Source organism: Salvelinus fontinalis, chromosome 29, assembly GCF_029448725.1.
Source record: "Salvelinus fontinalis isolate EN_2023a chromosome 29, ASM2944872v1, whole genome shotgun sequence".
NCBI classification, from domain to species: Eukaryota; Metazoa; Chordata; class Actinopteri; order Salmoniformes; family Salmonidae; genus Salvelinus; species Salvelinus fontinalis.
This window is the reverse complement of record NC_074693.1, coordinates 17,035,064-17,048,157: the sequence shown is the minus strand read 5'-3', so window position 1 is coordinate 17,048,157 and position 13,094 is coordinate 17,035,064. Positions and strand designations below refer to the sequence as shown.

General features: G+C 45.9%; 1 protein-coding gene across 4 annotated transcripts; it reads right to left on the bottom strand.

The window, feature by feature from the left end:
- Positions 1-61: 61 nt before the first annotated feature.
- Positions 62-11,553, bottom strand: LOC129827489 (MORC family CW-type zinc finger protein 3-like). 4 transcript variants are annotated; one of them, XM_055888389.1, is made up of 16 exons: positions 11,350-11,553; positions 11,130-11,202; positions 8,601-8,733; positions 7,978-8,198; positions 7,579-7,726; positions 6,993-7,155; positions 6,582-6,710; positions 6,244-6,363; positions 5,825-5,928; positions 5,573-5,704; positions 5,236-5,352; positions 4,795-4,872; positions 2,587-3,051; positions 1,465-1,990; positions 1,077-1,246; positions 62-954 (listed from the first exon to the last, which is right to left on the bottom strand). In XM_055888389.1, the coding sequence occupies exons 1-16, from the start codon at positions 11,386-11,388 to the stop codon at positions 795-797; spliced, it is 2,778 nt and encodes a 925-aa protein (XP_055744364.1). In that variant the 5' UTR covers positions 11,389-11,553; the 3' UTR covers positions 62-794. The 4 variants fall into 4 exon arrangements, with proteins under 4 accessions (XP_055744364.1, XP_055744367.1, XP_055744368.1 ...); XM_055888392.1 differs by having other exon boundaries at positions 2,632-3,051; XM_055888393.1 differs by having other exon boundaries at positions 1,465-1,987; positions 2,632-3,051.
- Between the last annotated feature and the right edge of the window lie 1,541 nt (positions 11,554-13,094).

Genomic DNA, 13,094 nt, shown 5'->3' with positions numbered 1-13,094 from the left:
TTTAGAACAAAAATGTTGTCTGTTAAACTCAAGTCAGACAAAAGATCACAAAATCATGATACCTGGTTGATTTTCTTTAAAAAGATATGCAAGCAAACAAACGGTAAAACTATAACACATTGTAATGACAGGGTTGTTTAAGTCCAGCCCTTACAGTATTTAGAATTTTTCAAGGAACATTTTCATATATTAAAATGACAAAATAATTAACAAACGTATTAAAAACAGTAGCAATGATGAAAAGCAAACAGTAATAGGCTTCTCAGCTTCTCTCACACAAGCCAGGGTCTCTGATTGACAAGTAACAACACATGATGATAAATGAAGCAGAGACTGCTGGTTACTTGTGGATCCTTTACATATGGTGAAGGTAAAACATACAGCATAGCAAGCTCATCTGAGAACAGTATTACAACTTTTCAACAACATCTCACACTCAACGAGTACAGTATAACGCATCTGAACTTAGGCAGGGTCAATTGGGGATAAAGTATTTACAGTGTGACAGTCAGTCGGGCTATTAAGATGGTCAGCCATTACAATGTGAGTCCGTGTGTGGATAATGTGTTGTGGACATTGAACCAGAGCCATATGGGTTCCAGGTTGGTATGAAAAAATAAACAATATGTTACCTACAGTAGAGTGGTGAGCATAAGTACTAGTGGTGAGAGTAAGTTCTAGAGCGGTGAGAGTGGGTTCTAGAGCACTGAGAGTGGGTTCTAGAGTGGAGACAGTGAGTTGTCCCTAGAGTGGAGACAGTGAGTTGTCTCTAGAGTGGAGACAGTGAGTTGTCTCTAGAGTGGAGACAGTGAGTTGGCGTCTATGATCTGCTGCAGGATGCTGTCTACGTCTGGTGTATCCAGGCTGATGCCCTGCAGGTCCAGGTGGGGCAGGATGGCTGACAGCAGAGCCACCACATTCCCTCGGATTTTATAGAGGTTCTCCTGCACAATGCTGGGAAATACAGAGAGCAGAAAGTTATAGAGAGAATGCAAATCTAAAGGACCGATGGATTATAGGGTGTGTGTGTATTTCTGTCTGTGGGTATGTTTCTGTCTCTGTGTGGGTAAACATACCGGGAGCTCTGGTCCCTGGTCACTGGGCTGTCAGTCTGTCTCAGCCTGCTCTGGGGGTCAGCCTTCTCCCTCCTCAGCCTGCCCAGCTCAGGCTGCTCTCTCTGGGGCTGGACGCCCTCCACAGCCAGTCCTGGAACCACTGGTATGCCAGGGGACGCTGAGCTCTCACACTGTAGTGAGAAAAGAGGTAATGGGATACATTTCTCTATAAAAGTTTAAATTCAGAAGAATTGACAGCTAGAATACCAGTTTTAACTAATAACAAGGCTTGGAACTAACCATTTTATAATGTTCTTCATGTATCCTAATGGGGATAGTAGGTCTTTTGATTTCACAAATCTTGAAAAACATTCAGACCTTTACTAAATTCACAGTTAACCCTACTTACCTCCTTTTGGTCCTGTTTGGTTACCATGGCCACCGTTGTCTCTGCCCCCGCCCCGCCAGATTCCTTATCCCCAGAGGCAGCCTCTGTCATCACCACAGTGTCCTGTGTTGCTGGGGGTGCGTTGGAACCCAGTATCCTCCTCAGCCTCTGAGCCTCCTTCTCCAGTCCAGCCAGTCTCTGGACCAGGGCTCCCCTTTCTGAACCTGCCCCCTCCAGGGTCAGAGCCCGGGGCCAAGGGCCCTCCGGACGGCTCAGGGGGGACACCACCACCGTCTGGGCTGAAGTGAGGGAGGGAGGCCAGGCAAGGCTGGAGCTGGGCTGGGAAAGGCCTCCTCTGGTGGCCCCGAGTGGTGCCTTTTCCCCCTTGGTCTTCTCTGTCTGCCCAGTCAGTGTCTGTGGTTCGTTGCCAGCTTTCCCAGGTTGTTGCACATCTTGGATCTCGTCAGCGAACGGGTGTGGCCCCGCCCATGGTTGTGGTCTCTTTTCCATGTCCCTGGGCGGCCATATTGACTTCCGCTTGTTTCTGCTGAGACAGAGAGAAAGACTGAGTGTGTGTTTGTGTGTATATCTATCTATATGTGCATTTGTGTGTGCGTGTGTGTGTAAGAGTGTGTGTGTTCGAGTAAGCGTGAGTGTATATGTACAGGTAACTGCCAAAATAAAGGAAACACTTGAGTAAACGAGGGATACAAAATATATTGAACTTCCACACAGGTGTGGTTCCTGAATTAATTAAGCAATAGCATCATGTGTAGGGTGTATAAAAATGCCCAGTTGCCCATAATTTTGGTTATCATGGCTAGAAGAGATCGCAGTGACTTTGAAAGAGGGGTCTCAAAGGAGCATAGAGAGTTTAAAGGGTGTGTGTGTGTGTCTCAGTCACCAGATCTCAACCCAAATTATGGAAGATTCTGGAGCGGTGCCCGAAAATGCATTTTCCAACACCAACAAAACACCAAATAATGGTCATTTCACGTAGAACAATGGTGTCGCATCCCTCCACTAGAGTTCCAGACACTTGTAGAATCTATGCCAAGGTGCATTGAAGCTGTTCTGGCTCGTGGAGGTCCAACGCCATATTAAGACGCTTTATGTTGGTGTTTCCTTTATTTTGGCAGTTACCTGTATGAGCGTTTGCATGCGCGTGTGGGTGCGCATGTGTCTGACCCAGACTTGGACTGTGCCATGCTGTCCTCGTCATCCTCTAAAGTGGCCACCAGTGGAGCCACTGTCTTATTCAGCTCGCTGTTCTCAGTCTCCTCTGTGAGCAGATGGAGGGGGGCATCAGGGGGTAGGGGGCGGAGGAGGACCGGTTCAGTCAGCGGCAGGGGGGCATCAGGGGGTAGGGGGCGGAGGAGGACCGGTTCAGTCAGAGGCAGGGGGGCATCAGGGGGTAGGGGGCGGAGGAGGACCGGCTCAGACAGAGGGAGGGGGGCATCACGGGGCAGAGGGCGGAGGAGGACCGGCTCAGACAGAGGGAGGGGGGCATCACGGGGCAGAGGGCGGAGGAGGACCGGCTCAGACAGGCCTTGGGGGAGGACATGGTGCTTCCGCGGGCGGCCTCGTTTCCTGACCAGGCCTTGGTCCCTTTTTAGACACAGGATGGAAACAGCAGTGAATGGAACAACCGAGATACATGGCTCAGTACAGTATAGATAAGCATAGTAGAGTAGGCCTAAAGTATAAATATGAAGAAAATATTCAACCGAAGGAAGGAGGAAGTCAGGTTTGCTCTGACACTGTGGTTTATACTGAGAATAACAGCGTAAAACTCACAGGCGGCAAACCACAAACTGACACATGCACACAGAGAGTGCAAATACATGGCATTGCACACACACACACACACACACACACACACACACACACACACACACACACACACACACACACACACACACACACACACACACACACACACACACACACACACACACACACACACACACACACACACACACACACACACACACACACACGCACACGCAGACCCAGGCATGCACACATGCGTAGCCAATAGACACACACAGCCATGCACACACACATCAAACAAAGTGCCAGTACAGATATTAATTTGCTGTGCATCTGGCGTACATGAAGAGCAGAGTAGGGTGGAGGTGAGAGTAGGGTGGAGGAGAGAGTAGGGTGGAGGTGAGAGTAGGTGAGAGTAGAGTGGAGGAGAGAGTAGGGTGGAGGAGAGAGGGAGTGAGAGTAGGGTGGAGGAGAGAGGGAGTGAGAGTAGGGTGGAGGAGAGAGTAGGGTGGAGGAGAGAGGAAGTGAGAGTGGGGTGGAGGTGAGAGTAGGGTGGAGGAGAGAGTAGGGTGGAGGTGAGAGTAGGGTGGTGAGAGTAGGTGAGAGTGGGGTGGAGGTGGAGGTGAGAGTAGGGTGGAGGAGAGAGTAGGGTGGTGAGAGTAGGTGAGAGTGGGGTAGAGGTGAGAGTAGGGTAGAGGAGATAGTAGGGTGGAGGAGAGAGGGAGTAAGAGTGGGGTGGAGGTGAGAGTAGGGTGGAGGAGAGAGTAGGGTGGAGGTGAGAGTGGGGTGGAGGTGAGAGTAGGGTGGAGGAGAGAGGGAATGAGAGTGGGGTGGATGAGAGAGGGAGAGTGGGGTGGAGGTGAGAGTAGGGTGGAGGAGAGAGGGAGTGAGAGTAGGGTGGCGGAGAGAGGGAGTGAGAGTAGGGTGGAGGAGAGAGTGGGGTGGAGGAGAGAGGGAGTGAGAGAAGGGTGGAGGAGAGAGGTAGTGAGAGTAGGTTGGAGGAGAGAGGGAGTGAGAGTAGGGTGGAGGAGAGAGGTAGTGAGAGTGGGGTGGAGGTGAGAGTAGGGTGGAGGAGAGAGTAGGGTGGAGGAGAGAGGGAGAGAGAGTGGGGTGGAGGTGAGAGTAGGGTGGAGGAGAGAGGGAGTGAGAGTGGGGTGGAGGTGAGAGGCAGTGAGAGTAGGGTGGAGGTGAGAGTAGGGTGGAGGAGAGAAGGAGAGTGGGGTGGAGGTGAGAGGGAGTGAGAGTAGGGTGGAGGAGAGAAGGAGAGTGGGGTGGAGGTGAGAGTAGGGTGGAGGAGAGAGGGAGTGAGAGTAGGGTGGAAAGAGAGAGTAGGGTGGAGGAGAGAAGGAGAGTGGGGTGGAGGTGAGAGGGAGTGAGAGTAGGGTGGAGGTGAGAGTAGGGTGGAGGAGAGAAGGAGAGTGGGGTGGAGGTGAGAGGGAGTGAGAGTAGGGTGGAGGAGAGAAGGAGAGTGGGGTGGAGGTGAGAGTAGGGTGGAGGAGAGAAGGAGAGTGGGGTGGAGGTGAGAGGGAGTGAAAGTAGGGTGGAGGTGAGAGTAGAGGTGGGTGGTGGTATATTTACTTCTTGTAGGTCTTCTTCTGGTAGCTTGGCGTTAACTCTTCTTCACTCTCCTCTGCTTCCTCTGGCAAAGAGCAGCTCCTGAAATACACACCACAGGTCAGATGAGGAACTCCTGAAATACACACCACAGGTCAGATGAGAAAGTCCTGAAATACACACCACAGGTCAGATGAGAAAGTCCTGAAATACACACCACAGGTCCGATGATTAAGTACAGTTGATGAGAACAAAGACCACCTGACATGCAAATACACTCCTGAAAGCTTTAATGCATGCACACTTGCTGTCTCTCTCTCTTTCTTACTCTCTCTCTTGGCTCTATTTTTGTCTGGCGTTAAGGCGGCGCTAAGGCGTCATGTAAAAACCAGCGCACTGACATTTTCCAGCCCTAACGCCAGGTTAGTTAAAATAGAGCCCTCTCTCTCTGTCTCTCTCTGGTACCTGAGCATGGTGTTGGGGTTCTGGCTGCAGTTCCAGTGTTCAGGGGTGGAGCTGTAGTGGCCTTCTGGGACACGCCTCCACCTCAGACAGTCCTCACACTGCAGCCACACTGGACTCCTACACACATGTACAAACACACGCACACATACACACACACCAGGTATATTTTGTTGTGGGCACACAAGTTAAACAAAACAGACACTTTTCATTTCCTGTTTCTTAACCACAAGCCATCCATGTTAGCCCTGTACTTGCACTGTGATGTCATGGTAATATTTGACAGTCTGTAGCAACAATCATCCAAAATAAATTAAACTAAACAAACATAAAAACTCACTCCTCCTCTTCCTCCTCCTCTTCCTCTTCATTCTTCTTCTCCGCTGCCAGGAACTCTCGTTCTCTCGCCTTTTTTTCCATCATTTCATTCCAGTAGTCGTTGAGCTTCAGTCCCAGGGACGACAGGGTCAGCCTGTTTCAAACCACACAAATACAGAGAGGAGGTTCACATCCAGAACTATAAATAGCATGTCAATCTGATCATCTGCTCATCTGGTTCACGATAATACTGATTCATTTGTGTGTGTTGTACCTGTACTCTTTGGTGTATTCAAAGTCTTGCTTGTTGTGAGCCGGCTTCAGGAAGTTGCACTCAATGACTCCAATAACCCCAACCCCTGCCCTCTGACCTGACGACTGAAACAGGGAAGGGGGAAAAAGAAGAAGAGAGAGATATAGAGGTAAAGGAGAAGTAGAGGGAGATGTGGGAAGAGAGTGAGGTAAATATAGAAGGAGTGAGAGATGGAGATTTAGAGGGAGAGAAGGGAATAGAGATGGAGGAGGAGAGAGTGATTTAAAGGGAGAGAGGAGAAAGAGAGAAGAGAGCACATTATTGTCTACAGTATAACTATTACACCAAAACCTCACACAATGTCTCATATCATATATCTTGTTTGTGGCCCCAGCTGTTGACAGATAAACTCAACATTACAGTCTTTAATTAATATGTACCTTGATCTGGTAGCCAACCTTCTCATAGGACTTGATGAGGCGGTTCTTGTGGTACATCATGATGCCATAGTGGTCTTTGTTCTTACGGTTGAACCCAAAGGTGACCTTAACTCTGTCTTTCTGATAGAAATGGTTAAGGTTAAGTGTTCTGGGCATACGCCGAGACTGAAGCCTGTACAAGTGACCACAGTACTTTGCATCGTCGCTATGTAAGTTAAGTTAGGTTAAGGTATGTTAAGGTTAAGTTCTATTACTTACAGAATACTTTTGATAAACGCAATAATCGTTTTTGGATAGAAATGAATGGACAAACAGATTCTAGTTCTACAGAAGGATACATTGAATTGGGGTTTATAAACATCGTTCTCAATCTGCGACAGGCTCTTGGCGACCAGCTTGGTCTGAACCTTCTTCTGTCGCAGGATGATCTGCGTCCGAGGCTTCAGGTACAAGATGCTGAGGTAGGCCTGTGAGAGAATGTGAATGAATGAGACTTTATGGGGGAGGGGACTTCCTGTTCAGAATCCTATTCAAACCATCAGACCTTCGCACCTTCCTTTATCACTCTGTTTGGCTATGCTGCATTCAAGGTCACAATCCTCTGGTGAATAAAGTTGTTGAATAGAGTTCCACAGTGACTGAAACGTTTACAGTGAACTTTTTCTTAACCACCCTGACATGTCTCTCATCACTCACTCAACACTCACTCTCATTGTAACACATCATCACTCATCTTTTTTATCACTCACTCTCAGGGAGTAGTCCATCTCTGGGATGGTGTGGTCAGTCCTCTGAGGTCCAGGGAAGCTCTTCTTCCTGCCTCTAGTCTTGGTCTCCTCTGAGTGGATCTCTGGCATCCGGATGTCAAACTCATCTGTCTCGAAATCCAGCTCCGGCTTACCATCTTTGTTCCTGTACGTGATATTGTAGAACTCATTACTCGTGTCAGCATCATTCTTCATAGAATGATAAAATATCCCACTTACCTGTAATGAATCATTACTGGGCCCCTGATCCTTTCTGCTTTCAGAGATGATACCCAATACTGTGTCATTACTAACAAATAAGCAGAATGTGTTTGTGTGTAACAGTTTTGCTTCCGTCCCTCTCCTTGCCCCAACCTGGGCTCGAATCAGGGACCCTTTGAAAACATCGACAACAGTCACCCTCAAAGCATCCATTACCTATCGCTCCACAAAAGCCGCGGCCCTTGCAGAGCAAAGGAAACTTATATTTTGAGGTCTCAGAGCGAGAGACGTCACCGATGGAAACACTAATAGCGCGCACCGCAATCTAGCTAGCCATCTCACATCGATTACGTGGGTGTTTCCTGACCTGCGTATGTTCCAGATGAGGATCTTGGTGCCCTTCTTGGAGAGGATGGAGTCAAAGTGCTGCAGCAGCTCCTTCTGGGTGTGGATCAGAGAGTGGGTCAGGATGGCATTCAGACTGGCCTCAGAGTCCTCAGTCACTACCAGCACCTGTAAGACATGGTTAAGGAGAGCAACCAGGATACACGTACAGGCAAGCATACGGCCGCACACACACACACACAGATTTTCAATCAATCCTTCGAAAACACACATGCATGTACTCTTGTCTTCCTCTCTGTCTGTATTCCTCTCTCTCAAATTCAATTGCTTTATTGGCATGACAAACATTTAGGAAACATTTCCAAAGCATCAATGATACTGCATAGAGGTCCCCTCTCCCCCTCTCTCTGTGTAAGGATATTGGTCTGTTGATTGAAGGGCACTATGGGGACGATGACAGCCTGTGCCTTTACAGCCTGTAGGTAGCTCTGAGACAGCATGCCGACGGTCAGACAGCCTCCGTTCTTAGTGAAGATCAGAGCGTCACGACCCAGGCGCATGGAGCCAGACTTAAAGCCGTTTCCATAGACACCGATGGCCTGGTGGCTGCCCTTACCAGAACCTTTCTCTGTGAAACCAAAACTGAACAGAGAAAGAGTGGGGTGAGATTGCAGCGTTAGTTGGAGACATGTGTCTGTACTAGTGTGGAAGTGAGAGAAGTGGGTCTGTATTTGTGTGCAGAGAGATAGTTTGTGTGTAGGATGTGTGTTTGTGTGTATGTGAGAATGAGGGGGAGAAAAGAGAGCGATTGTGTGTGTGTTCACATGTGTTTACGTGAGAGAGAGAGTGGGCATGTCCGCATGAGTGAGAAAAAAAGGGTGTGGAACAAAGACAAAATGTTAGTAACTCAACTCAGTTGTTTATGTATGGGTAATTACAGTATAACCTTTCACATAGCAGTGTGTGTGTGTGTAGAGGCTGCAACATGGATGATCAAACAGCAGTGTGTGTGTAGCCAAACGTACGTAAGCGTGTATTTCTCACCTGAGCATCTTGTGCAGTTTGTTGGGGGTCATTCCGCTGCCGTTGTCAGTGAAGGCCAGACAGAGCTGCTGTTGCTCCTCCACCACATCTATCCAGATCTGCCTGGCTGTCACGCCCGGGTCTGACGCATTATCTACACAGCACAAAGTCAGTCAATCAATCAATCAATCATTAAATGAATCTATAAAGCCATTTTTACATGAAAAATTGTTGTAAAACCTAATGTAGAACAAGTTGAAAAAGTCACACAGTGCTTCACAGTAACCGTGTCTAGACAGGGGGTGTACTGTAATTATTAAAATCAGTTGACCAACTTATCCTGCATAATGTAAAAGTGGACTCTTGTGACAGACTAGCACACGTGAGATTAACTGGACTGGTTTGAACAGATGTTTTTTCAGACCAAATGTCTGCTCAATTGAAAAATTGCCCCGGGTTTCTAAACTATGTCCTGTGTTTTATATCATATTGTACAACAGTTGAGGAAACTAACACCGTAAAAGTGTTAAAAAACTTGATCAGTGTTATTTCCTGATAGTTGCCGTTTGAAAATAAAATCTACACAGGATCTTCTAATCAGCAGGTTTGCATGGACTGGAGTTTAGGCTTTCCATGGTGACATCACCATGCGGTAAATTCGTTAATAGACCAATAACAAATTGTGCTCCAAACCTCTGCCAATAACAGCTAGTTTTCAGTTTTCACTACCACACAGTCCTAGCAAAATTCTTGCTTGAAAAGTAGGTTTTTTTCTATAAATCTATTTTGCCCATTTTAATGAAAATCTATCACAGTAAGGTACTGTTACCCAGAAAGGATTTGAAATTGATATAAAATGTCTGCATTGGGCCTTTAAACAAAGTTACAAAACAATGGTCTTGTTTGAGTCCAGGAGTGAAGTCGGGGGAGGTGCATCTGCGACAGCCGAAAGCCGGACATGAATGTTGTTTTCCTACAGGAACGCTCAGTGCAACATGGCAGTGTTGCCATTGTTTATAAAAGTGTATTTGTTATGTAAAAATAAACATGTCTCCAACCCCCATATCACACAGTCACAAGTTGTCAATATAGGTGTGTACATTGTACTATCAATTGGTGAAAGAGAGCCTCAAATATCACATTCAATTGTACATGAACTGCAGAAAAGTTGGTTTCTGTTTTAGTCACATCTTTGGTCACGTTCACGTGGGGCAAACAAAAACACCCTACGATTGGTTGACAGCCTGCCACAATGCAGTGATGGCTGCAGGATGAAGTTGGTGAATAGCAACTTCAGAAATTTGTCAAAACTTCATGACCTTTGATCACATGGTTTTTGTAAAGTTCATGCAGTTGTCACGTAGGCGCAAGTCGGACAATTTTTATCCCCATAATGCAGCACACTTTGTAAGGTCACCACCTTGACAAAAGTGATTAGCTCGAACGCACCCAGTATGTATCTTCAGTGCTTGACTTGGACTAAAATAGGTGCTGGTACTCATGTTGGGTGCAGGTACTGTTTATATTTAGGTGCAGGAACTCCATAATACTTTTGAGTTAATATTCTGTAAGAGGAACAGGAGCTCAAGTAGTAGAACATTTAGGATGCTGGTACTCAGCTAAGGTGAGTTCCTGCCCAAGTCAAGCAATGCGTATCTTAACCAAATGCAAGTCTACAGTGTGCACCACACTCGGGGTTATTCCAAGTATGCAAATCGCAGGCTTTCACAAATTTGAAGGTGACCAACAGACAATGCACACAGCACGAACCAACTGGTCTATTCCAACCAATAATCATGCACACATAGCTGCGGGAAGTAGTTTGGGGGTGGAGGTGCTGCAATTGTTTTGTTGCGGGGGTTTGCCCGAGCTGCAGATTGTCCTCTAATACAGGACTATTAAAGGCCCAGTGCACTACATTAAAATAATAATAATAAAATATAATTTTTTTTATTCAGATTTTTCATTTTTCAGGGGGTGCTGAAGCACTCTCGATCAGCACCCTTACTTCCAGGACCTATGCATGCACAGAGCGGAGGCTTCTCAACTCTGACAACTTGAAACATATATACCGAATTTAGATGAGAATAAACAACGAACATGAATATAAAACATATTTTACGCGCATCGCAAGTAGTGTTACTGCGTTGATATGAATGAGGAACTAAATTCCACCTAAAAAAAAACCTTAGTAGCGCGAGAAAAATATGCTGTGCATGCCTGGCAAGCGACGTCATAATGAAGTTACTGTAGGCATAACCTTTTCTCCTGTGTAAATTATGGAACTTCATTTGATTATATTAACATGTTATAACTAAAGTATAACTTATACTGTCACATGTGACACATATTGCCATGAGAAAAGAACAGGTGGATGGTAGACTGTCGGTGAAGAGCGGCCAACACACACAGACAAGGCGTCTATTGTATTTTATTATGCGGAAGCCATGCCACTAGTACATTTTCAGGCACAAACATTTGCAACTTTCCTGCCTTCAGCGGAAGGGGAAATGAAAACACAGAATATCAAAATGAAAGTTGACTGGTTACCTATTAGTTCTGCAACTGCGCTGAAAGGCCACGTATGACTTGTTGAATTACTATTCAGGAAAGACGGACTCATCTGCAAAAAAACAACTTCGATATTTACTATTTTCCTTTATAATAAAAACAAAACGTCAACAACATATTTAGCATATAAGAACGAATGCAAATTACAAACGAAATAGCTTACAACACACAATAAATAACTTATTTGAAAAATACATACGGAACTGAGGCGAATCCCATGCTCGCTAAACCTCGCCATGTTTTTACAGTGAAAGCCACTAGCAGGCAAACGACACCTACGTCAAAGACAGTACAGAGCTTGAACTCTGTGTCTACGTAGTGAATAGCAACAGGCCACTAGCGTAGGTCTGTTTTGCCACGTTCATGCGTTAGTCAAAACTAGGAAACTCTGAAATGTCCGACTTGCTAAATGGTTGTAGCCTAGTTATACACGTGACGCGATCGACCAGTTAGCGAGTCCGATATTTCAGAGTTTCCTAGTTCCGACTAGTACTTAAACGCAGCATCTGCTCAGCCCCCCCCCCCCCCCCCCCCCCGAGGAGGTCGTCACTAGTTTATATACGACAGTCACAAACCCCGCCCATTTCTACAATTTATTTATTATGTTAAACAAACTCTAACCGTAACCACACTGCTAACCCCTAGTGGCGCACGACTCCATGGTTTTTGGAGTAGACTCCGACTCCGGTGGTTTGAGTCGAAAGCTCCCAAACACGCTGAAACGGATGCGCGCACACGTACACACCACCTCATTGTTTCAGACTCATACAAGGAAGACTACACTTGCGTTCTAGAGGACTAACATGAGCATGATGCTGCTAATTTGCTTATCAATGTAACCTATAAAAACCTATTTGGTTTGGATATAGAAGGTGATGTGTAGGAACTATAATGTTAGCGTCATATTTATGCTGTGTGCATCCATGACGGATCCCATGGGATTATGGGGCGCATTCTAAATGGCTAAACCTGTTATTTTCCATGTTATAGCCCTATTCGGGCGTGTATTACTAGAGACGTTGATTATGCAATTATTATTCAGGCATGTGGGTATTTCTGAGGACGATTCACACAGGATTCGTTTTCCCAAAGTGTCCCCCTGTAATTCTTTATTTTTCAAATGCAATTGAATCTTATGACGGAAGGCTGGAGGTTTGTATTCTAGGCGTGAAGATATTTCAATGTCATGTCTAGACAATAATATGCTACACTAATAACTCGTGCTGGACTGCCAAATGTATAGGTGTCCCCATAATATTTAAATTGATGAAGTGTGATCATAATAATTATTTGAGCTATCCGTGGTAGACATCCTTCCTAATAACAACATCCCACATCCTGATGATTTGAGCTGCTGCTTGAGATCCCGGGGTAGGGTGAGCAGGGGGATCTATCAAATAGTGCACCTCTAATTTTGTACAGTACTACTGCAATTAGTCGAATGAGTCACACTACGAAATGCTACCAAATAAACCACAATTCATTCACAATACTGTGAAAATATAGTTTCACAGACATATTGTTGCATTTTTTTCTGGTTCGTGCGAAATCGTTAAGAATAATATAAAACCAGTCTGCACAGCACCAAGGTGAATTGGTTTAGTCTTGGCTCTTGGTTGACGGTGTTGGGGGATGGGTAATGTATTGATGCTCGAGTGTCAACACACATATGTTTATATTTGTCTTAGTTACTTTTTTATATTTATGAGTCTTTTTTTAAAATATATTTTTAAACGTTATGATTATTTATTTGTGCTGTTCCAAATATCTGAATACAAATGACAATTAGTGCAGAGTGGTGCTTTTTTGTTGTTGTTGGCGGGGGTAAGGGGGTTTCGCCCAGGGAGCCATACAAGTTAGAACCGCCACTGCCTAGGACATCAACAGCCAGCCTAGGAGTGGGAGTCAGTCAAAGAAGTAGGCCGATATTTTCTACTCGCAGCG

Bases quoted from the DNA above. Each gene is read 5' to 3' on its own strand.
- LOC129827489 (XM_055888389.1), bottom strand. From the start codon at position 11,388: ATGGCGAGGTTTAGCGAGCATGGGATTCGCCTCAGTTCC. The intron at 5,929-6,243 runs GTACATATTAAT...TCCCTGTTTCAG, and splicing joins AGGTTGGCTACCAGATCAAG to TCGTCAGGTCAGAGGGCAGG. The intron at 1,247-1,464 runs GTAAGTAGGGTT...TTCTCACTACAG, and splicing joins CCAAACAGGACCAAAAGGAG to TGTGAGAGCTCAGCGTCCCC.